This window comes from Phacochoerus africanus, chromosome 1 (genome assembly GCF_016906955.1).
Source record: "Phacochoerus africanus isolate WHEZ1 chromosome 1, ROS_Pafr_v1, whole genome shotgun sequence".
NCBI classification, from domain to species: Eukaryota; Metazoa; Chordata; class Mammalia; order Artiodactyla; family Suidae; genus Phacochoerus; species Phacochoerus africanus.
The window spans coordinates 98395597-98421302 of NC_062544.1; the positions used below are offsets into that span (position 1 = coordinate 98395597).

The 25706-nt window shown below is 42.7% G+C and overlaps 2 protein-coding genes across 2 annotated transcripts in view; one reads left to right on the forward strand and one right to left on the reverse strand.

Annotated features, from left to right (window-relative positions):
* Positions 1–25706, reverse strand: part of OSBPL10 (oxysterol binding protein like 10) — a 327444-nt gene that overhangs the window by 291607 nt on the left and 10131 nt on the right. The gene's annotated exons all lie outside the window — the stretch shown is intronic.
* The window catches only part of LOC125110389 (translation initiation factor IF-2-like), a 34568-nt gene continuing 12420 nt past the window's right edge, over positions 3559–25706 (forward strand). Inside the window, exon 1 of the mRNA XM_047751710.1 lies at positions 3559–3563. Coding sequence (XP_047607666.1) covers positions 3559–3563 — 5 coding nt within the window. The remainder of the gene's footprint in view (positions 3564–25706) is intronic.

Below are 25706 nucleotides of genomic sequence, written 5' to 3' on the forward strand. Positions count from 1 at the left end.
AGTGATTTTAAACTGTGGCTGCCTATTGAATGGTGGGGGGGAGGGGCCCACATTCTGGTTCAACTGGTCCAGGGAGGGGAAGTACTTTGTAACATCTTCCCCAATACTTCTCACGTGCAGGTAGGTTCCAGAACCTCTGCGCAGGACAGACCAAGGAAGGAACTAGCCCATACAGACCGTTGCTGTGTCACACTCATCACACTGCTCAATGACATACCCCCGAAGAGTGGGCACTGCCTCTCTGATATCAAGCCATGTCATTCTTTTCCCACACTCTTCCTTCTCCCCCTCAATCATTTCAAGCACCTTCAAAAAAGACCTACCAGGAGTAGTTGTCACTGTTGTGGCACAGGTTCAATCCCTGGCCCAGGAATTTCCGCATGCTGCAGGTGTGGCAAAAAAAAAAAAAAAAAAATCTACCTAAACTTTCAGATATGTCACCATATGCAAGAATGTTCAAAAGGTGTGGGGGGGGGAGAAGGAAGTGGGGGACAGAGGAAGAAACTGGGGAAAGGAGGAAGAAAATGACTCCTTTTCCATAGAGAATTTAGCAGCTTTGGGTTCTGGCTAAGTCATTGCCAGAAAAGCTAAATAGGAATTTCTTTCCAACTCCAATACAGCTGACTATTCCATATTTCTAGCATGTACTCAGCATAGCGAAATCTCCCAACAACAACAACAAAAAATCATTAGGAGAAGGCTGGATTCATCCTTTTTTAAACCCTGAAACAATGAAATGTCAAAGGTGCCCATCCACTCCTCCTACACATAAATCACCACTAACTTGAGTCCTGAGAGGGGAAGGAACTGGACCAGAGAGAGGTACACTGGCCAAGATGCAGAGAGGGACTGAGCCAAAGGGCCTCTGAGTCCCTTTAACCCTAAGCATCTACGAAGAGCCTTTGTGCATTGATGATATCAGGCTAGAAAGGAGAAAGAAGAAACCACCTCCAAGTTCTAGAAGGAAGGCTCATGGTTCTTCCTTCTGTGCAGCAACCAGGCATGACTGTAAAGCTGCCATCTCAGCAATGAAAGGAGTCAGTGACCCACAAGACATGACTATACAGATGAGTGTGGAAATGTCATGCTGACTAGAGGAAGCCAGGTAGTGCCAAGTACCTCCTGTCTGGTTCCATTTATATGAAATGCTAGAAGAGCAAAACTAGTCTAGAGTGGGAGAAAACCAGGGTGATGCCTTCCTGCAATGGGAGGGACGAGGACACCAGGGAACTTTCTGGGGAGGTGGTGATTTTCTACACTTGACTGAGCTTTGGGTAGCAGGTGCATGCAGTTGTCAAAACACAGCAAACACACACTTAAGATTCATGTGTTTCATTGTGAAATTTTACATCAAGGGAAAAAAGCTGCAAAGATCATTAAGATCACTGTTAATGATATGCACACTAAAAGATTTTTCAGGGAAGAATACTGATGTTGGCAATTTACTTTGAAATGTATAAAGAAAAATGGGTTGATGGATGGATAGATGGAAAGCTATGTGATAAAGCAGGTACAATAAAATGTTCATTGTAGAGTCTGGATGATAGATATATGTGTGTTTCCTGCACAACTCTGCTGACTTTCCTCTGTTTCTCATGATAAAATGTGCAGGGAGCAAGGGGGAAGTTAGGCATAAAGGAGATGGGAAAGGTAAACTAACTGCTAAGAAAAAGCATAAAAGCTACTGTGTCCACTGGGACTTGAAGTAGTTGTAAGCTGCTCAGACAAAAGGAAAACAGAAAGAGGGCAAAGTTGAGCATGACTGCAGTAATTTATTGGGCAACGACCTTACATCAGAGGTGTACATCAGACAGTCACCTGTTATCTAACTCTACCATCGCAATCTCTCTGCAAGGTAAGCATATCACCATTTTATAGATAAGCAAGCTGAACTCAGAATGGAGAAATAACTTACCTGTGGTCATCAAACTGGAAAGTGAAACTCATTCTGTCAGCCTCAAAACTCCAGGGCCATATAGGAAAAAGCACCATGAGCCCAGCACTGCCTCCCTCTTTCCAAGGTCAGGACCATGCCAAGGACACAGGAATGGCCCAGCAGCCACTCCCACCCAGAAGTGCAGTGGGTAACAGCACTGACAGCTGCACCAAATCCCAGCCACTGAATTCTCCCAGCAGCCCCCATGAGTCTCCTACACTCATTCCTTTAAACTTCTGCTCTTTTTACTGCAGGAATTTGCCCACCAGAGAGTTAGCCATCACCTCTGTGCAGACACCCTGCGTCACAAATATTGTAAAGTAGCTCATTCAGCATCATCCAACAGTCTTCAAGGCCACCCACCTTCCTGCTCTGCAGAGGCTAGAAAGTGAGGCCCTTCCTTCACTGACTCCCTTGCGGCTAGAGTCCTCCAAGCAGATGCACCCATGTAAAAGCTAAAAGGCAGAGGGGAACAGGAGGCAGCAGCCACATGCTGGGAGGTCAGAACTTCCAACAAGACAGTGGAAGGCGCCTCTGATGCCTTGAAGCAGCTGTGCATTGGGTTTCATGTTCTGCCTCTAGTGTCACAGGTACTAGGGCAGAAACGAGCATGCTCTTTTTTTCTTACGGCCACACCCACAGCATATGGAAGTTCATAGGCCAGGGGTCGAATTGGAGCTGCCAATGGATCCTACACCACAGCAGCAGCCATGCCAGATCCGAGCTACATCGGTGACCTATGACACTATAGCTTGCAGCAATGCCCAGATCCTTAACCCATTAATCGAGGCCAGGGATCCCTGCATCCTCATGGATACTAGTCTGGTTCTTAACCTGCTGAGCCACAATGGGAACTCCTAGAACCATGTTCTGGTTGAGATTTAATTGGAGACAAGCTGTGTTATTACTGAACACGGAGCATCAAAGCTTGGCTCTCCCAGAAATACTGTAAAACTGTCTAGTAAATCCCCTGCCACTTAGAAGGCTCAGAAGGAATCTATGTCTCTGCCATGAAGATCTCAGCCAGCATGCTTCTGAACAGCTCTGAGACCACCTCCGAAGCTATGAGACTACACGACTGCCTGCCAGACAATAAAATTCCCAGTACAGGACATAAGCTTCCTACTTTCCACAGTGGAGGGAGGGCAGGCGAGGACAAGAGGAGCAGGGAGAACATGCTACAGTCTGTCAACTGCTATGAACATAGACACGGGCTCCCAGAAAAGCATGCCTATAACAGCCTTTCAAATATCCCAGGCAACAGGGACAGGGGAGCACATAAGAAAAATGAGGGCTTTTCAAGAAGCCTTGCCTCGCACATAGAGTGGGATTTGGAAAAAGCGATCTTAGCAGCCACTTTGGGTCAGGATGATCTCATTGAAAAGCCATGTTGTGGCGGTCTGTGGACAGCCTACTGATGCATAAATGCACTCTTTTAAAACTATCACAACTTACACAGAAATAAATAATTTTGTTCCCTCCAACAAAATACCCTCCGAGACTCCTGGCTTACTGTCATGACCCATAACCTTTAGCTCAGTTGAGACAAATCCCTCAGCTCGGAGAGCACGGCTCCAAATGGGAAACAGCTGAAAGCAACTAGGAGCCATTTTTAGTCAAAAATGAGGTAAGACCACAAAGCAGGCCAACTTCTTTATGCTGCGGTTTATAAGTTCTTCTGAAGGCAATTCCAAAGGAGGAGCTTCAAAATAATTTGAGCAATGGTAGTACTATTGTAAAAAAGAATCTTGAAGGGAGTTCCCATCATGGCTCAGCATTAACAAACCTGACTAATATCCATGAGGACTCGGGTTGTATCCCGGCCCCATTCAGTGGGTTAAGGATCCTGTGTTGCCATGAGCTATGGTGTAGGTCACAGAAGTGGCCTGGATCCCAAGTTGCTGTGGCTGTGATGTAGCCTGGTAGCTGCAGCTCCAATTCAACCCCTAGCCTGGGAACTTCCATATGCCACAGGTTCAGCCCTTTAAAAAAAAATTTTGCCAGTCTTAGATACACATATTTGGGGATTTCTCCTTAGAGAAATACATCTTTAGAGTTACATCATATAGAGTGAGACTAGAGTATAGGCCTTTGTTTCTCAGTTTATTGTGTGTAACCAACCAAACAGAAGAAATTTTACATCTGCTATGGTCTAGCCTTTGAGACCACTGGCAAGGATGCAACAAGGCTCACATCACCATGAAACCCCAGCACCACAAAGTTAACTTAGAAGGACAGTGTGTCTTTGGCACTGAATACCCATTTACCTAATTCACCTTAGTCCTAGTCTGATTTATCCCAATGGTTAGCCCTCTGGCTATTGCTTTTTCGCAGGGCTTAAAGAGTGAATTATAACTTTTTTATTGAAAAAGCCAAAAATGGAACATGACACTGCTCTTCACAAACCAGTCCTTAAAATGTCTTCTGTGCCAAATCTAATTTATACATTTTAGACTTTACTAGAGCTCGATGTACTAACAGTTGTAAGATATGTGAGTGTGTTTTACCCCTTAATATCAACTGGCATCCACACATATCGAGACTTTTCACAAGTGAAAGTACACGTACCAAAGGACAGGACTCCAAAGGAAGGCACAAAAATGAAAATACAGTTGGATTAAGAGCAGTGGAACAAGGGGAAAAATTTTCCCCAAAGAACCCTTCATTGGCGTGCCCGTTGTGGCTCAGTGGAAACAAATCTGACTAGGAACCATTAGGTTGTGGGTTCGATCCCTGGCCTCACTCAGTGGGTTAAGGACCCAGAGTTGCTGTGACTGTGGTGTAGGCCAGCAGCTGTAGCTCTGATTACACCCTTAGTCTGGGAACCTCCATGTGCCTCAGGTGTGGCCCTAAAAAAGCAAAGAAAAAAAAAACCCTTCATTTGTTATATCAACTGAGAAGTTATTGAGAAATAACACAATAGCATCTTTCCCACCATGGATGCTCAATCTCAACTGAGATGACTATGTCCCTAGCACTGGATTCTGTCCTCCATCATCCACAGAAGCCAAAGGTGCTCCAGCCTTGTTTTCCAAAAAGCCACTAAACCAGAGGTCAGCAAACAATGGCCCATGGGCTAAATCCAGCTCACTACTTTCCCCCACCCCCCTTTGGCTGACCAGCAGCATATGGAGCTCCCAGGCCAGGGATCAGATCAGAGCCACAGTTGAGACCTAAGTCACAGCTGTGACAATGTGGAATCCTTAACCCACTGTGCTGGGCTGGGGATCAAACTTGAGTCCCAGAACTCTAGAGACTCTAACTATCCTATACCCCTCGTTTCGTAAACAAAGTTTTATTGGAACACAGCCACGCCTGTTTGTTTACACCACCCATGGCTGCTTTCATGCTACAGTAGCAGAGCTGAAATTACCATCAGGCCCTTTACAGAAAAAGTTGGCTGAGTCCTGTACCAAACCTGAGTAAGAACCACAGCGGCACATGGAAAGCTCACTCGTGCAACACAGGAGGTGTCCCCCAAAGGTCAAACGCTGTATCTAGGGAGCCAGGGTATGGTTCAAAACAGCAGTTCTCCAAAAGCAGAGGAGTGTGCAGGAGACACCATCCCCATGCCACATCTGCCAACAGGCCAAGGTCCAGGCCAGAACCGATGCCAATCAACTGAAGAAGGCCCTGTCCTAAAGATTTGCTAGGAAAAAATCAGTCCCCAGGGAAAAATCACAAATGCTTAACGGAGTCTAATCCAATTTAGCTGGGTATCTTCCAGAATTTAGAAATGCATCTTCAATTTCAGCAGAAACAGTGCACTATCTACTGATAGTTTAGAAGCAGTCCCAAAGGCTGGTTCCTTATGCATAATTTGGAAAATAAAATATAAACAACACTGACTACTGAAAGCTACTCTTTCTTTTTTTTTCTGTTTCATGGATAGATTCATTTATGTCTTTTTTTCTTGGCCGAAGCACATGAAAGCTCCCAGGCCAGGTCACCACAGCAGTGACCTGAGCCACCACAGCGACAATGCCAGGTCCTTAACCCACTGCACCATCAGGGAACTCCTGAAAGCTACTCTTAAACCCAGTGCTTTTTACAATTAGCATCAGACTCAGAGATAAGATATCCCCAACACGATCTTTTAATACCCCAGGAACACAGGGTTCAAGAATATAGCTTTCTGGAGTTCCCGTCGTGGCGCAGTGGTTAACGAATCCAGCTAGGAACCATGAGGTTGCGGGTTCGGTCCCTGCCCTTGCTCAGTGGGTTAACGATCCGGCATTGCCGTGAGCTGTGGTGTAGGTTGCAGACGCGGCTCGGATCCCGCGTTGCTGTGGCTCTGGCGTAGGCCGGTGGCTACAGCTCCGATTGGACCCCTAGCCTGGGAACCTCCATATGCCGCAGGAGCGGCCCAAGAAATAGCAACAACAACAACAACAACAAAAAGACAAAAAAAAAGAATATAGCTTTCTGCACATTTTGAAATTTTTCTCCATCACTTAGGAAGCTAATAAAGTAGAACATCAAATGAGTCTCAGGCATTGGCCAGATAATGAGAAGCCACTGGGTATTCTTTGCTGTACAACAAAACCACTGCACAGAAAGACCATATTTAGCATCTCTATTCTGGAGTTTTTCCAAAATTGTCTGAGGAGCAGAGATCTGGTTTCTTGTTCTAACTCTACTACAAAGTCAGAGCAAAACTTTGAATTAAATGCCATCTCTTTGGGGCTGTTTCCTTACCTGTGAGATGAAGAATGGGCAAGTTCATCTGAGGGTCTTCAGGGTCCCTGAGAAGGAAAATGTCAATCTCCCCCTGTCTTTTACTGTTAAGCAATTTTTATTTATTTACTTTATTTTATTTTATTTTATTTTTTTGCTTTTAAGGGCCACACTGGTGGCACACAGAAGTTCCCAGGCTAGGGGTCGAATCGGAGCTGTAGCCGCCAGCCTGTGCCACAGCCACAGCAATGCCAGATCTAAGTCACACCTGTGACCTACACCACAGCTCAGGGCAATGCTGAGTGAGGTCAGGGATCCAACCCATGTCCTCATAGATACTAGTTGAGCCACAATTAAAGGCAATTTTTATTTATTTTAGAACATACTTTCAGAAAAAGGACAGAGGTAAAATGCCAGGATTGCTCCTGAATTTTAACATGTGGCCACAGGGCTACTTAAAATTAGGTTCTCAAATGCAGAGAATGAAAAAATTGTCTATCATTTAAGAGAAATAAAACTTTTCTTCCTCCAGTCTGATGTATTCCACTGTAAAACAGTTCTCCCAAACTCCCTGGCACAAAGAGGACCATCTTAGCATCGTGCTGAATGTTTTAAAAATTACATACATGGAGTTCCCATTGTGGCGCAGCAGAGACAAATCCAACCAGGAACCATGAGGTTGCGGGTTCCATTCCTGGCCTCGCTCAGTGGGTTAAGGATCTGGCATTGCTGTGAGCTGAGGTGTAGGTCACCGACGTGGCTCAGATCTGGAATTGCTGTGGCTGTGGCACAGGCTGGTGGCTACAGCTCCGATTCAACCCCTAGACTGGGACCCTCCATAGGCTGCGGGCACAACCCTAAAAACACAAAAAGACAAAAATAAATAAATAATTAAATAAAAATTACATACCAAAAAAAGCTTCTATAAGCAACAAAGAGCTTAAGACCCAGGGATCCTGCAAATGGGGAACCCCTCCGGAACTTGTTTTTGGGTCTTCTCAAACTCCCAACTAAAGCACCCTCTTCCCTGTGGCCCAGGATGCCACAGGTCCCACATAAAGTAAGGCTGGCATTAGCCAGACCCTGCTTGTCATTCAGACCCTCAGCTATACTCACCAAGTTCAACATGATGTAAAATTAAACAAATCAGAACCCTGCATTCAATTCACTTTCAGGATAACAAGAGCATTTGCATCAATTAGGATTATAAACAGACTATGGAAATGAGATTCAAGAGGGGAAATCAGTTTAAATATTTTGTTGTCTGGCCAAATTTCTAACTCGGATCCAATTGACCTAAATGAGAAAGCAAGGCTAAAAGAGACACCAGAAGGTTGCAAGCTTGTTTACATAATGCAGGCCCTTCCCAGCAAACTATCCAGTTCCAAGTAAGAATGGAAGCTACTCTGGTCCCTCTGTCTCCCCTTTCATCGGCTCAGAAACCAAATGAGCATCTCTGAACCTGCCCCAACTTCCTGGAAACCCACAAGAGACTGTGTGACCTGCCTGTCTTTCCCTCAAGGGCATTAGCCACTTATCATCTACACATGCGTGCACACGCGCGCGCGCACACACACACACACACACACACAGCATTGATTGCCACATGGGAGAAATTTACCTATCTTCCTCTCCCACAAACCATCACCCTTTTTAATCCTTATTCCCCCTTTGAAAGAAAAATACATTCCATGGTCCAAAACACTCACCCACAAAGAGTTAGAACACAACTTGCTTGTACACGAGAGCTGCCTGAAAATTAGTATAAACCACCTCATAGTTCAGGAGTTCCCGTCGTGGCACAGCGGTTAACGAATCCGACTGGGAACCATGAGGTTGCGGGTTCGATCCCTGCCCTTGCTCAGTGGGTTAACAATCTGGCGTTGCCATGAGCTGTGGTGTAGGTTGCAGATGCGGCTCAGATCCTGCGTTGCTGTTGCTCTGGTGTAGGCTGGTGGCTACGGCTCCGACTGGACCCCTAGCCTGGAACCTCCATATGCCGCGGGAGCGGCCCAAGAAATAGCAAAAAAAAAAAGAAACCACTTCATAGTTCATAAATGCCCAGGTGCCTCTTTCTGTTCAGGTTTAATCAAGAAGCCAGAGCTTCCTGTTTTTACTTGCTGAAGCTGTTTTAGGAGCCGTTTTATAGTCTCTGCATGCAACTCACCCCAAAAAGAATCCTTCTAAACAAGTCTATCACAAACTGAATTCTGAAGCTGTGCAAATCCCTTGTTGGCTCAACCATCAAATACTGGGGACCTACCAAGCAAGCATGAACCTCATGGCTGCCTTCCTGGAAGGACTGTGTCATAAACCACCACACAAGAAGATGTGAAAGAGCCTAAGTTCTAGCTATGAGCCTAAAATAGCTCTTAAAAAGAGTCCATTTTTAAAGAGAGAGAGAACATTATTGATGTCTTTTGTTTTCTTTTTAGTCTTTTCTGAACTTTCCAAGTTTTCACAAGGAACATGAAATAATACCTTTTTTTTTCTTTTTAGGGCCGCACCTGCAGCACATGGAAGTTCCCAGGCTAGGAGCCGAATTGAAGTTACAGCCACTGGCCTATGCCACTGCCACAGCAGCGCTGGACCTGAGTCACACCTGTGACCTACACCACAGCTCAAAGCAACGCCGGATCCTCAACCCACTGAACAAGGCCAGGGATTGAACCCAAATCTTCATGGATGCTAGCCAGGTTTGTAAGGCATAGATCCACAATGGGAATTCATGCAATAATACCTTTATAACTAGAAAAATAAGTCACTAAAGCAGAGAATGGGAGTTCCCTGGTGGCTCAATGGGTTAAGGATTTAGCTATATTTCTTTTTTTCTTTTTTTTTTTTTTTTTTTTGATCTTTTCTAGGGCCATTCCTGCAGCATACAGAGGTTCCCAGGCTAAGGGTCTAATCGGAGCTGTAGCCACCAGCCTATGCCAGAGCCACAGCAATGCGGGATCCGAGCCGTGTCTGCGACCTACACCACAGCTCATGGCAATGCCGGATCCTTAACCCACTAAGCGAGGCCAGGGACCGAACCTGCAACCTCATGGTTCCCAGTTGGATTCATTAACCACTGCACCACAACAGGAACTCTGGATTTAGCTCTATTTCTGCTGTGGCTCAGGTTCGGTTCCTAGCCTGGGAAATTCTGAACGCCATGGGTGTGGCCAGGAAAAAAAAAAAAAAGCTTAAATAGAGCTCTCACATTTCACTTTCAACAGTATATATTATAGTGTATGTTATAATCTTTTTTAAAAAATTTTATTGAAGTATAATTGATGTGCAACATTATATTGCAACAGGTATACAATATAGAGATTCATGATTTTTAAAGGGTTACACTCCATTTGTGATTATTATAAAATATTGGCCATATTCCCTGTGTTGTGTAATACACCTCTGTAGCTTACTTTCTACATAATAGTTTGTACCTCTTAATCCCCTCCCCCTATATTGCCCTTCTCCCATGTATGTTATAATAACTTATTAGCATAAGTTAATTTGTATAAACTAGCAGTTCATGTTCCTGTTAAATTTGTAAGTGTTCCCTCTCAAGATAATGAATTAAATTTAAGTTCTCTCATTTGGGTGGCACCAATCTGAGATTTGATGTTCTGTAGCCTACTATCACTAAAGGTAACAATTATAATTCTACAGAATAAATTGTTTGCTAAGCAAATAACAATAATAAAAGTTCTTGTGTAATAGATACAGAGTTTCAGTTTGGGAGGATGAAGAAGTTCTAGAAATAGACAATGGTAATGGTTTCACAACCACCCGAATGTACTTAACGCCACTGAGCTATACACTTAAAAATGGTTAAAATAGTACAGTTTATGTTATGTATATTTTACCATAATAAAAGTAATGTTAGCTTCCACCTGAAGATTGTTTTTTGGAGATTTCATACTTTTTAAATGGGAACAAATATAGGAAGAATGTCATAAATGCTCTGCCCGATGCCTCAGAGTGACTTTTCTGGCAAGAACTCTCAAATTGGCGTTGAAACCAATACTATTACCCTAATTGTAATGCAAGGTCCCTGAGACAAAGGTTGTTCAGTTGGTAATTTTCACGAAGTCCAGAGGCACAGAGAGGTATGTCCAGAGAGACACACCCAAACCTGCCTGTACAAGGCCAACTCCAAAATCACCACTGCTCTGATTCCATTCATTCTAACAAACATTTACTGAGAGCCACCTATAGCTCGGCACCACACCAGAACTTAGGGTTGATACCTGCCCTTCTGGGTCCTACAATATAATGACCTGCTTTCAGCCAACTACCTTACTGATTTCAAATAACATTACAGGACAGGGCATGACATGTGTTTCTCAAAGCCATGTATTTTCTTCTTTCTTTTTTATTTAATTTTTTGTACTTTGAAATGATTCAAACTTACAGAAGAGTTACGGGAATATTAAGAGAACTCTTGCCTATCCCTTCACTCATATTCAACAGTTACTGATGGTCTTTTTTTTTTTTTTGGCCACACCCACAGCATGCAGAAGTTCCAGGGCCAGGGATGGAACCCACACCAGAGCAGTGACAATGCTAGATCCTTAAACCGCTGAGCCACCAGGGACCTCCCAGTTACTGATGTTCTGACATCTGCTTTATCCTCTCTGTCCTGTCCTCCTCGGCCCCTGCCTTTCCTCCCCTTCATCCACACCCACCTACCTCCCCCCTCTTCCTCTTTCCTCTCCTCCTTCTTACATCAGTTTTCTGGAACCATTTATGAGGCAAGCCATCTCCTTTTCCCCCTAAATACTTTATTATGTATTTTCCAAGAACAAGAACATTCTCTTATATAACCACAGTGCAATTATCAATTCCTGGCAGTTAACACTGATTCAATACAGTGTTACTGTAGCCAAGACATGGAAACAACCTAAATGTCCATCAACAGAGGAGTGGATCAAGAAGATGTGGTACATATACACGGTGGAATATTACTCAGCCATTAAAAGGAAAGAAATAACAGCATTTGCACCAACATGGATAGACCTAGAAATTACCATGCTAAATGAAGTCAGACAGTGAGACACCAACATCATATGCTATCACTTACATGTGGAATCTAAAAAAAGGAGACAATGAACTTCTTTGCATAACAGACACTGACTCACAGACTTTGAAAAACTTATGGTTTCCAAATGAGACAGGCTGGGGGGTGGGGGATGCACTGAGGGTTTGGGAAGGAAATGCTGTAAAATTTGGTTGTGATGATTGTTGTACACCTATAAATGTAATAAAATTCATTGAGTAATTTAAAAAAATAAACTAAAAAAAAAGAAAAAAATGAAAGGCACGCATGGTCAGAAGAAAAAAAAAAAAAAAAAAAAACACAGGAGTTCCCGTCGTGGCGCAGTGGTTAACGAATCCGACTAGGAACCAAGAGGTTGCGGGTTCAGTCCCTGCCCTTGCTCAGTGGGTTAACGATCCGGCATTGCCGTGAGCTGTGGTGTAGGTTGCAGACTTGGCTCGGATCCCGCTTTGCTGTGGCTCTGGCGTAGGCTGGTGGCTACAGCTCCGATTCAACCCCTAGCCTGGGAACCTCCATATGCCGCGGGAGCGGCCCAAGAAATAGCAACAACAACAACAACAAAAAAAAAGACAAAAAGACAAAAAAAAAATACAGTGTTATTGTACTGAACCTAAATACAGTCCATACTAGAATGTTCCCAGTTATCCAAATGATGGGAGAAGAAGTGGCACCCAGTTGTTGTTGTTGCTTTGTTTGAGTTTTTTGTTTGTTTTTAATGGCTATACCTACAGCAGGTGGAAGTTCTTGGGCCAGGGGTCAAATCAGAGCTGCAGCTTAAGACCTACACCACAGCCATGGCAACACCAGATCTGAGCTGCATCTGTGACTTATACCACAACTTGCAGCAATGCCGGATCCTTAACCCACTGAGCAAGGCCGGGGATTGAACCCACCTCCTCACAGAGACAACGTCAGGTCTTTAACCCACTGAGCCACATTGGAAACTCCAGGTATCCTGGTTTTAAAATACTGGTTTGAGAGTTCCTATCACGGCTCAGCAGAAACGAATCTGACTAGTATCCATGAGGACACAGGCTCGATCCCTGGCCTTGCTCAGCAGGTTAAGGATCTGGCGTTGCCGTGAGCTGTGGTGTAGGTCACAGATGCAGCTCGAATCTACAGCTCTAATTCAACCCCTAGCCTGGGAACCTTCATATACCTCAGGTATGACCCTAAAAAGACAAAAAAATAAAATAAAATAAAACACTGGTTTGAAAGCTCCCTCCTCAATGACTCCATGGACTGACAGCCCCTGAGGAGACTTATCTTGCTTCCCACAGGACGTTTCCTAAAGAACTCCAGGCAGAAGGAAATTTTCCCTATTTTCTAACTTCTCCCTGTGTTATTAAATGAAGCTCTCTGACAGGAACAACTGCTTCACATTTAACCTGAATACATGACATCACTTAGTTCAATTTCCTTTTGTTTCAGTTACTGAAAATCTCTGGATAAAAATATTTTCTGGCAATACAATTCTGAAGCATCACCTTCCACCTCCTCTCAATTAGAAATTGTTCAAATCCCAGTAGCCCTTCTGCTCAGCACCTCTCAGCATCTTCAATTTAAAGCACTATTTCTCAACCTTTTTTTTTTTAAATCATCACCAGTTTCCTAGGGAGCCTTTTCAGATAAATGTTACCTTAAACATCCCCTCAATGAAAGTAATACAAGACATAGACTGTACATCTATTTATGGACTCTATCCAGATCTGCACTCTATACATTAAAAATTCAGACATTTTCAACACCACCACCAACCCAGGAATCATTTTTATCACCCCGCCCCCCATTTAGAATGCAGGGTCTGAGGTAATTTACAAGCTGGTATGGGGAGAGAAAAAGGAGAGAGAACAAGGTGTTACCTGTGTGAGACCAGACCCCAGTCCAGCCTGGGGTCCACAGCTGGCAGTCTAACCAAAGGCTCGGAGCCCTAACTGGCCCTCTTCCACAGATGTGGTCTAGGGTCCATCCTGGCCCCACAACAGGCTCAAAATATTATGGAAGACTTCGCATGTTCAAACCTAGAGTGGAAGTCTTAGGGGACAAAAGTAAATCCCCACATTAAAAAGGAATGAATGAGGAGTTCCCATCATGGAGCAGAGGAAACGAATCTGACTAGGATCCATGAGGTTTCAGATTCGATCCCCGGCCTCGCTCAGTAGGCTAAGGATCTGGCATTGCCGTGAGCAGCTGTGGTATAAGGTCACACACGTGGCTCACTGCGGTTGTGGCGTAGGCTGGCAGCTACAGCTCCAATTGGACACCTAGCCTGGGAACCTCAATATGCTGCAGGTATGGCCCTCAAAAAGACAAAAGACAAAAAATAATAAAATAAAGGAGTGAACGAGCCTGGATTGTCTAAAGCTTCCTTCCACAGATGTCTCCCCAACTGACTACTTGGCACTCTTTCTATTATTATTGTTAGAGCTGATTTACAACATTGTGCCAATTTCTCCTGTACAACAAAATAACCCAGTCATACATATATATACATTTCCTTTCTTATATCATTCCCCATCATGTTCTGTCCCAAGAGACTGGACACAGTTCCCTGCGCTATACAGAGGACCTTGTTGTCCATCTATGCTAAATATAATAGTTTGCATCTTCTAACACCAAACTTCCCTTCCAGCCCATTCCCTCCTCCCCTCCCCTTGGCCACCATGAGTCTGTTCTCCATGTTTCCATGTCATGGTCTCTATTTCTGTTCTGTAGGTAGGTTCATTTTAGATTCCACATGAGTGAAATCATATGGTATTTGTCTTTCTCTTTCTGACTTCATTTAGTATGAGAATTTCTAGTGCATCCATGTTGCTGCAAATGGCATTATTTCACTTTTTATGGCTGAGTAGTATTCCACTGTATATATGTACCACATCATCTTAATCCATTCATCTGTCAATGGATGTTTAGTTTGTTTCCATGTCTTGGCTATTGTGAATAGTGCTGCAATGAACATAGGGGTGCATGCATCTTTTTGAATGAATGTTTTGTCTGGATATATGCTTAGGAGTGGGAATGCTGGGTCATACCCGTAGTTCTATACTCAGTTTTCTGAGGCACCTCCATACTATTTTCCATAGTGGTTGTACCAATTTACATTCCCACCAACAAAGTAGAACAGTTTCCTTTTCTCCACACCCTCTCCAGCATTTGCTATTTACTTGGCACTCTTTTTTTTTAGTTTTTTTCTATTATAGTTGATTTACGTTGTTCTGTCCATTTCTACTGTACAGCAAAGTGACCTAGTCATACATATATATATCATATATATTCTTTTTCTCACATTGTCCTCCATCATGTTCCATCAAACCTGAATCATGATGAAACAGATCAACTGAACAGACCAATTACTAGAAGTGAAATTCAATATGTAATAAAAACACTCCCTACAAACAAATATCCAGGACCAGATGGCTTCCTTCACAGGTGAATTCTACCAAATATACAAAGAACTTATACCCATCCTTCTTAAATTTTTTCAAAAGCTTGAAGAAGAAGGAACACTCCCAAAGACATTCTATGAAGCCACCATCACCCTAATACCAAAACCAAAGATACTAACAAAAAAGAAAACTATAGGCCAATATCTTTGATGAATATAGACAAAAAAATTCTCAACAAAATTTTAGCCAACCAAATCCACAACATATAATAGAGATCATACACCACGACCAAGTGGGATTCATCCCAGGTTCACAAGGATGGTTCAACATGCAAAAGTCAATCAACACCATACACCACATTAACAAAAGAAAAGTCAAAAACCACATGATCATCTCAATAGGTGCGGAAAAATCATCTTACAAAGTCCAATATCCAGGAGTTCCCGTCGTGGTGCAGTGGTTAACGAATCCGACTAGGTTGCGGGTTCGATCCCTGCCCTTGCTCAGTGGGTTAACGATCTGGCGTTGCCGTGAGCTGTGGCTCAGATCCCACGTTGCTGTGGCTCTGGCATAGGCCGGTGGCTACAGCTCCGATTCAACCCCTAGCCTGGGAACCTCCATATGCCACGGGAGCGGCCCAAGAAATGGCAAAAAGACAAAAAGACAAAAAAAAAAAAAAAAAACAAAGTCCAATATCCATTCATGATAAAAACTCTTACTTGGCACTCTTAATGGGGGAGCTGTGGTCTCAGAACCCCATGTGGCTATTCATCCACTCATTAGAACCGATGTCTATTTCCTAACATCAATCTTCACTTGATGAGGAATTCTGTAGCACAGTGGGTTAGGATAGGACATTGTCGCTGAAGTGGTTTGGGTTGCTGCTGTGGCGTGGGTTTGAGTCCTGACCTGGGAACTTCCACATACCACAGGCACAGCAAAAAACAACAACAACGAAAACTTCTTGACAGCATAACCAGTATATTTACACTAAGTCAATTTATTTTTAGGAGCTCCCGTCGTGGTGCAGTGGAAACGAATCCGACCAGGAACCATGAGGTTGCGGGTTCCATCCCTGGCCTTGCTCAGTGGGTTAAGAATCCGGCATTGCCATGAGTTGTGGTGTAGGTTACAGACACGGCTGGGATCTGGTGTTGCTGTGGCTGTGGCTGTGGCCGGCATTTGCAGCTCTGATTAGACCCATAGCCTGGGAACCTCCATGTGCCACGGGTGCGGCCCTAGAAAAGACCAAAAAAAAAAAAAAAGAATGAAGTAATGCCATTTACAGCAACATGGATGGACCTAGGGTGCAGCCCTAAAAAGACAAAAGACAAAAAAAATATATATTTACACCAAGTCTGAATTGGAGTTTGTTAAATTGTCTGAAAAGGCATCACCAGGTAGCTCTAAAACTGATTTTTCAGGTATTTAACTAAAATAATGGCAGATGCCAGGTAGTTAGGGAGAGTACCTCATAAAATAAACAGCTCCTCCCCTATAATATTTGTGTGCTTTCCAAAAAAAAATGAACAAAAATCAAGTTCTTATGACTTCATGAAAGTGATATTCAGGAAAATTAAATATACAGGTAAGGCAGTCTGTGAAAGAAGACAAATTCAGGGGAAACTACGAATATATATGATATTGGTAAGCAAGGGTTGTGCTTTCTTTCTAGACCACAGTTCCAAACTGATAAAATTTTTAAAATTCAATTATCACTTATAACTGGAATATACAGCACAAATGAACATTTCCACAGAAAAGAAAATCATGGACTTGGAGAATGGACTTGTGGCTGCCCAGGGGTAGAGGGAGGGAGTGGGAGGGATCGGGAGCTTGGGGTTAACGGATGCAAAGTATTGCTCTTGGAATGGATTGACAATGAGATCTGGCTGTGCAGCATTGAAAACTATGTCTAGATATGTACATCGCAACACAACAATGGGAGGAAAAAATATGTATACATGTATGTGTAACTTGGTCCCCATGCTGTGCAGCAGAAATAAATAAATAAATAATTCAATTAATCAGGACATAGAAGAACTGAAAAATATCATCAACAAACTGGACCTAAGTGATATTTATAGAATAATTCTCCCAGTAACAAGAGAATACATATTCTTTCCAAGTGTAAATGGAACATTCACCAAGAGAGAATGTCACAAAGCAATCCATAACAAAATCATAAACAGAAATAATACAAAGTATGTTCACTGACCATAGTGAAATTAAACTAGAAATGAGTAATGGAAATATAACAGGAAAATCTTCAAACACTTGGAGATCAACACACTTCTAAATAATTCATGAGTCAAAGAGAAACACTCAGGGGAAATAAAATACTTTGAACTGAACTAAAATAAAAATACAACATGTCAAAATTTGTGAAGGCAACTAAAGCAGTGCTTAGAGGGAAATTTATAGCATTAAATATTTACGTTAGCAAAGAATAAATTAATAATTTAAGACTTCACTTTAAGAAATTGGAAAAAGAAGAAACTAAACATAAATAGCAGGAGGAAATAATAAAGATTAGAGAATAAGTTTAAAAATTTTTAAATAAAAATAATAAAGACTAACAATGAAACAAGAAGCTCATTCTTAGTAAGATTAATAAATTGATAAATCTCTAGCAAGACTGTCAAAGACTTAAATTACCAATGTCAGGAAAAAGGAAAAGGGAATATCAATATAGGCTTCAAAGATACTGAATAGATAGATAATAAGGGAGTAATATAAGCAACTCCCTACACCTTATAAATTCAACAATTTATAAGAAATGGGCCAATTCCTCAAAAAGCATGAACTAAAAAACACACCCAAAATGAAACAGACACTCTGAATAGCTGTATAACTATTTTTAAATGTATTTGTAGTTAAAAAAAAAAAAAAAAAACACCTTCCAAAAGAGAAATCTCCAGGCCAGATGGTTTCCCTGGTGACTTCTATCAAATATTTAAAGAAGAAATAACACCAACTCTACACAATTTCTTCCAGAAAATATAACAGGAAGGATACTTCCCAACTCATTTTTTTTTAATGGCCACACCTCAGCCCAATTCTTGGGCCAGGGATTGAATCTGAGCCCCAGCTGTGACCAATGCCAGATCCTTTAACCCACTGCACCTAACTGGTATCAAACCTGTGCCTCTGCAGCGACCTGATCTGCTGCAGTCGGATTCCTAATTCAGTGCACCACAGTGGGAACTCCCCCAGATCATTTTAAGGCCAGCATTACCCTGATACCAAAACCAGCATTACCCTGATACCAAAACCAGACAAAGACAGTTTAAAAAAACTACAAACAAATATCTCTTAGAAACACAGATCTGAGATTCCACATCAAGCCACTGGACACCACAGCCAAAAATAAATAAAATTAACATGTACTCCAATGTTCATTGCAGCACTATTTGCAACAGCCAAAACATGGAAACAACCTAAATGTCCATCGACAGAGGAGTGGATCAAGAAGACATGGTACATATACACAATGGAACATTACTCAGCCATTAAAAAGAAAGAAATAATGGCATTTGCAGCAACATGGATGGACAAAGAAATTATCATGCTAAGTGAACTCAGTCAGACAGTGAGACACCAACATCATATGCTATCACTGATATGTGGAATCTTAAAAAAGGACACGATGAACTTCTTTCCAGAACAGATACTGACTCACAGACTTTGCAAAACTTATGGGTTCCAAATGAGACAGGTTGGGGGGTGGGAGGATGCCCTGAGGATTTGGGATAGACATGCTGTAAAATTTGGTTGTGATGATTGTTGTACACCAATAAATGTAATAAAATTCATTAAGCATTAAAAAATAAATTAATTAAATTAAATAGGCCAAACAAATTTTTGTTAACTTTTTGCAGAATTTCAAATTTACAGAGAAGTTATAACAATCATACCAAAAAACTAGCAGTTCCCATCATGGCAGATCAGAAACAACTCCAACTAGGAACCATGAGGTTGCAGGTTTGATCCTTGGCCTCACTCACTGGGTTTAGGATCCATCGTTGCCATGAGCTGGGGTGAAGGTCACAGACAAGGCTCCGATCCCGCATTGCTGTGGCTGTGATGTAGGCCAGCAGCTGTAACTCTGATTGGACCCCTAGCCTGAGAACATCCTTATGCCATGGTTGTGGCCCTAAAAAGCAAAAGGAAAAAAAAAACAAAAACTATTTCTTACTAAAGAACTATTAAACATTTCACCATGGTTGCTTTATCATTTTCTCTCTTTCTCTCCATATATACACTTACATTTTTCCTGAACCATGTGAGAGTAAGTTGCCATAGTAATGCCCCTTGACCCCTAAATGCTTCAGTGTACAAATATTAAAATCGAATAATTAACAGGGATACATACTGCTAGCTATAGACTATAGATTTTCTAATTGTCATAATAATGTCATTTACAAGAAAAACAATCAGATCATGTCACATTCAAATGTTACTAATACACATTTTGTATATAATGTTACAAAGGAATTTATCATTTCAAACTAAGAAACAAAGCAAAAATAAAGAAGGAAACAAAACAAAAAGCACTAAAAATACCAACAACTACTACAACATTGGAAAGGAAAAGGAAGCAAACTTTTAGATAAACAGAAATTCGGACAATTCCATGACAAGAATAACTGTAATTTTAATCTCCTCCAAGTTAGGCCATGCTTTGCTTTTGTTCAAAAAAACTACTTCACCCAGACTTCAATTGGATTTCACAAGTTTAGTTCTGTTTCTGTGAGACAGATTTTTCTGAAGTATCTTTATGTCCCTCCTATAAAAATGACCTATCTGTTATTCAATGTGAGAACAATTTTAATACCACATTCCTGAATTTCAGCTGACCCCAAAGGAATCAAAAAAACTGACATCCAACAAAAAAAATTTTAGTTACAGGGAAACTCCATATTAAGTGACTATAACAGTGCTACAATGTACTTCGGGCCAAGGTAGCAACTGCAGATTTCTCATAAAAGAAAAAAGGCACACATTAGCCAGGAGAATAAAAATGAATGCAAAGAATGCTGCTAGTACAAAAAGTGACAAAATATGAAATGCTCTATATGTAATAAGTGTGCAACAGCAGTCTCTCAACAGCACTTACAGCAAACTGGTTTTTACTCTGTTCCACATTTTAGGAACCATGCCACTACATATGTCAGCTGGAACATGCGCACAAAAAAGCCCTGTGCTGAGTGGTTACCCAAAGGGGTCGGGAGGCCCATGTTTAAGGAATTAGTAATAGGGTGGAACTCAGCTATGCAAGAATCCCAAAAGCAAAGTGCATGCAAAACATGTGACCACATTTCAGCCAAAGTCCACACTCTGAGCCTAATGAACTGGGAGGCCTCTACGTCAATCAACATTCTTCTGTCAGTGTTTCCAAAGAGTCACAGGGCCAAGGAGGCCCATCAGCCAGGCCTGGGAGCCCAAGTGAAGACAGGACAGCACAGACAAGGAAAGGTATTATCAAGGAACGTAGGCAGCAAGAGGCCAGGCTGTGAAAGCTCTAAACGCACAGCCCTGAAACAGGGTCAGCTGGAGTTCCCCAGGTGGCCTAGCTGTTAAAGAACCTGACACTGTCACTGCTGTGGCTTGGGTCACTGTTGTGGCGCAGATTTGATCCCTAGCCTGGAAACTTCTGCATGACATAGGCAGGGCCAAAAAAAAAAAAAAAAAAAAGCCAATGCCCTAGTTTTTGACCAGGAAAAAAATTATCAAACATCAACTACTCACAGAAAGAAATTCTGCCCAGGGAGGGCAGCAAACACTAGTTACGGCACAGGGGCCCCTTCTTTGGGAAGGCCAGACCTGGAAAGACAGCAAATGGGGGACAAAACAGAGTCATCATGACCTTGCCTTGGTTTACGTTGAGCCAGAGATTTCATCTAGAAAATGAGAGGGTAGAAGATCTCCTACTTTCTTCCAGGGTAGTGGAAAGAAAACATGTTTCAGAGTCAGACAAATCCTGGCTCCACAGCTTACTAACTGGGCAACTGAGGTCACTCTGTGCCTCAGGGTTTTGTTTTTGTTTTGTTTTGGTTTGGTTTGGTTTTGCCCAGGGCATGTGTAAGTTTCCAGGCCAGGGATCAAACCCAAACCACAGCAGTGACCCAAGCCACAGCAGTGACAATGGCAGATCCTTAACTGCTATATGCCTCAGTTGCTTCACCTCTAAAATAGAGATTCCGAAGTTCCCATCAAGTTAACAAACCCAACTAGTATCTATGAGGATGTGTGTTTGATCCTTGGCCTTGCTCAGTGGGTTAAGGACGGGGTGTTGCCGTGAACCGTGATGTAGGTTGCAGACGCGGCCCAGATCCCACGTTGCTATGGCTGTGGTGTAGGCTGGTGGCTACAGCTCCAATTGGACCCCTAGCCTGGGAACCTCCATATCCCAAGGGTGCAGCCCTAGAAGACAATAAATAAATAAATAAATAAATAAATAAATAAATAAATAAATAAATAAAATAAAAAATAGAGATTCGACTTGCATCAGTTAGATAAGGCTATGAATAGTGGCTTTTAAAAAGAGGCTTAGTCCCCATCATAGAAAATTCCAGAAGATGGCAATCCAGCATTTGTAAGGTGGTTCCGATCAACAAAGACCTCAGAGGCTTCTTCTGTTTTGATGACCTTTATCCCACTTACCTAAAGACTCAAAACAACTGCTGGAGTTCCAGCCATCATATCTGTATTCCAGTTTCAGTCACATGTTTACACTCCAAGAAGACAGGGGAAAAAAGGAAAGGTACCAAAAAGTTTCCAGGAAACTAATCTGTGACAACTCTGCTTTATATCCCAAATATAATCACATGGCCATCACTAGCTGCGAGGGAGGGATGAGGAATACAAATACAGTTTTATCTAGGGCAAAGCACTATGCAGCTAAAAACTGGGCTCTATGACTAGAGAAGATGGGGAGACTTGGAGAGATCTGCAAGCCCTCTTATGTCGTTAAGGATTAAACTGTACATGTAGAGTTACCAGCACTCCATGAACCCACAAATGTATCACTTCCCTTTCTGGAAGCACTGGCATTTTATAACCTGTGGTCTGGGAAGCCTAAGAAGTCCTTCAGGAAGCAGGTTTTTCCAGTCTGGTCTCTCTTTCACCATCTAGTCTCTGGCCACAGCCCACATACAACCTGCATTCCAGCCATACCAAATGATGGCCCTCCTAACCTTTGGACTCACAGAGCCTTCACCAGGAAAGCCCTCCTGAAGCTCTGGCTGCACAGTGAACTCTTCAACAAACCAGGTCTTCCTTCACCTGTCCCTTCCCATCTATTCCCAGGTGGAGCTGGGGCTCCAGAAGCATCACCCCTGGACCACACCCCATCCCATATCACAAGTGCTTTCTATGTGCCAGTCCCTGTTCTAAACCTTCAACACACAGCTTCAAAGTTGATCCCAACAACCCTACACCACTGACATAACAACACCCCTATTTTACAGATGAAGAAACCGAGGTACAGAGAGGTTAAATAGCTGGTCCAAGGCCCCAGAGGTAGTAAACAGCAGAGCCAGGATGCAAGCAGAGGCTGTTGGACCACAGAATCTCTACCTTTCACCGCCATGCAAAGCTGCCCTGATTCCCTGATTAATGGGTCTGTGTGTCATTTCAGACCAGGGATGGTCAAACCACAGCCCACAGGCTAAATCCAGCCCACCACCTGTTTTTGTAAATAAAATCCAGACCCACCAACTTGTTTACAATGGGAGAGTTGAGGAGTTGGAGAAACTGCAGAGCCCACAAAACCAGACATTAACTGTCTGACCCTATACAAGAAAAGTCTGCCACCCGTTTCAGGCTGTGAGCTCCTTAAAGCAGGGCCTGTGCTGTGTTTTTCTGTCTCCCACATCTTGCATGGCATTTGTTTATTTTTTTTTTATTAAAGTATAGTTTTTGTTTGTTTGTTGGCCATAGCATGTAGCAGCCTGAGGTAGGATCTCCATTCCCAGACCAAGGATTGAACCAGGGCTGCAGTGGAGAAGGCAGGTGAAACGTTAACTCCTAAAGTATAATTAATTTACAATGTTGTGTTAGTTTCTGGTGTACAGCAAAGTGATTAAGAATATGCATGTATTCTTTTTCATATTATTTTTAATTATGGCTTATTGCAGGATATTGCGTATAGCTCCCTATACAGTAGGTCCTTACTCTTTAGCTATTTTATACATAGCAGTATATATCTGTTAACCCCAGATTCCAAATTTATCCCTCCCCTTCTTTTCCCATTTGGTAACCATAAGTTTGTTTTCTATGTCTGTGATTCTATTTCTGTTTAGCAAATAAGTTCATGTGTATCCTTTTTTTTTAGATTCCACATATAAGCGATAGCATACGGTATCTGTCTTTCTCTTTACTTCACTTAGTATGATCATCTCTAGGTCTATCCGTGTTGCTGCAAATGGCATTATTTCACTCTTTTTTATGGCTGCATATATGTATATGCATATGTATATTTGTACCACATCTTCTTTATTCATTCGTCTGTCAATGGACATTTAGGTTGCTTCCATGTCTTGACTGTTGTAAACAGTGCTTCAATGAACATTGGAGTGTGTATATCCTTTCCAAGCAGAGTCTTCTCTGGATATACTACTGCATGGCATCTGGCACACACACACAAAAGATTCTCAACAAGTGCAGGGGGGAGGAGGGGACGTTGAACAACCATCAGGCCTAATTACATGTAGAAAGGAATGTGTCTGGGGGCTGATGCTGGTAGCTCATACAGGGACTGGCAAGCTTCCCAATTCTGTCCAGATTCTATGTAACAACCAAAGGGCCCAAGAAAACCATCCTAGTGGTGCCCACTGCACTGTGCCCAGCCTATCACAGCTCCAATGGAGTGACCATCACAGGTGCACCTGTCGCCTAATCCACTCAACTCCCTGAACAAGAGCCTCACGCAGAGCCTCCAGCCCTACCTGCACGCAAGGAGAACCTGAGCCCATGGCTTCCTCAGCGAGTCCCAATCTCTGCTCATCATTCCCTGGCCACCTGATCCACACTGCAGATAAACACTTAACACAACCTAGAAAAGAGTTACTAAAAACTGATGTCAATTGCCATTCAACTTGTTATATTTCTATCAAAATATTTATAGAAAGGGACCAAACCACATAAAAACATAAATAGTCCTCTAAAAACTATCACACAACGTGAATAAGTTATTCGTGGCTCAAATGCCTTCGCTGACCTTCAAAGAGCAGGCCTGTGTCTCTTGTTTCCTGATTATAGCATTATTCTTGATATCACCGCATTAGGCACAAATAAAGCACATTCTTTCTGGGCACTGACCATATTCGATCCAGTCTGGGTTATCAAAAACCAAATTCTGGACAGTTTTCTTTTTAATTCTGGCTTGGCCTGGCCCCAAATCCCATCGGTCAGGAGCCACACAGAGGAAATGTGCAAAAAAGCCTCCCAGATTTCCGGCACAATCATTTCAATCCTACTTTCGGGACACAAAGGCCCACATCTGTCCTTTTCTCCCAGGGTTCTCAAACAAATGTCCTCTGGAGCAGACCTTGTTGGGCCATAAGCTGAGCAGCCGATGGAGCTCAGCATCCACTATACACATCAAATCATTTGTTCTTTGGGCCCTGCACAGTGGCGGGGCAGGGCTGAGAAATGCCTTCATGTTGGCTACAGCTGGGACTACACTGACACCAACTTATCCCCAGGTTCCACAGTCACCCACTGGTCTGTCTAAAATACCAGACTCCCTGAGTTCCCATTGTGGCTCAGTGGTAACACACCTGACCAGTATCCATAAGGATGTGGGTTCAATCCCTGGCCTCGCTCAGTGGGTTAAGGATCTGGTGTTGCCGTGAGTTGTGGTGTAGATCACAGACAGCGCTCGGATCCTGCATTGCTATGGCATAGACCGGTAGCTACAGCTCTGATTTGACCCCTAGCCTGGGAACCTCTTTATGCGGAGGGTACAGCCCTAAAAAGCAAAAAAAAAAAAAAATAGAAGTAATCCAACTCTGAAGAAGGAGGCAGTCCCAGGAGAAGAGGGTGGTCTCAGATTCCAAAGTGGCGACACAGAAGGTGGCTGGGAAGGGGAGCAACCCATTCGCTTAGACCCTGATGGTGGGAGTGGGGAAATGTTCAGCCACTTCAGGAGTTTCCACACACACCTACCATAGAACCTTGCAATTTCAAGCCTACTACCGATCCAAGGGAAATGAAGCCTACATCCACACAAAGACTTGGACACAAACAGCAGCTTTGTTCATAAAAGCCAAAAACTAGAAACCACCCAAATGTCCTCCTGTAGGTACATGGATAAACAAATCATGCAATATCTATAAATGTACTACAACTCAACAACAAAAAGAAACACAGTATAAACTGCTGAGAGGAGCAGCAAGAGGGGCACCAACAGGGACGATTCTCAGAACATCTTGCTGAGCTAAACAAACCAGACTCCGAAAAGGTTATGCTGTATGGTTCCATCCACATGAAATCCCAAAAGACAAAAGGAATTCATAGTGATAAAAATCAGAAACAGATTACAGAGGAAGGGGAATGGACTGGAAAGAAGGACAAGGAAACTTCCTGGGGGTGAAAATGTTCTGTACGTTTTGGAGCAGTGCTTTCAAGGTATAAACAAGTATCAAAAACCAAA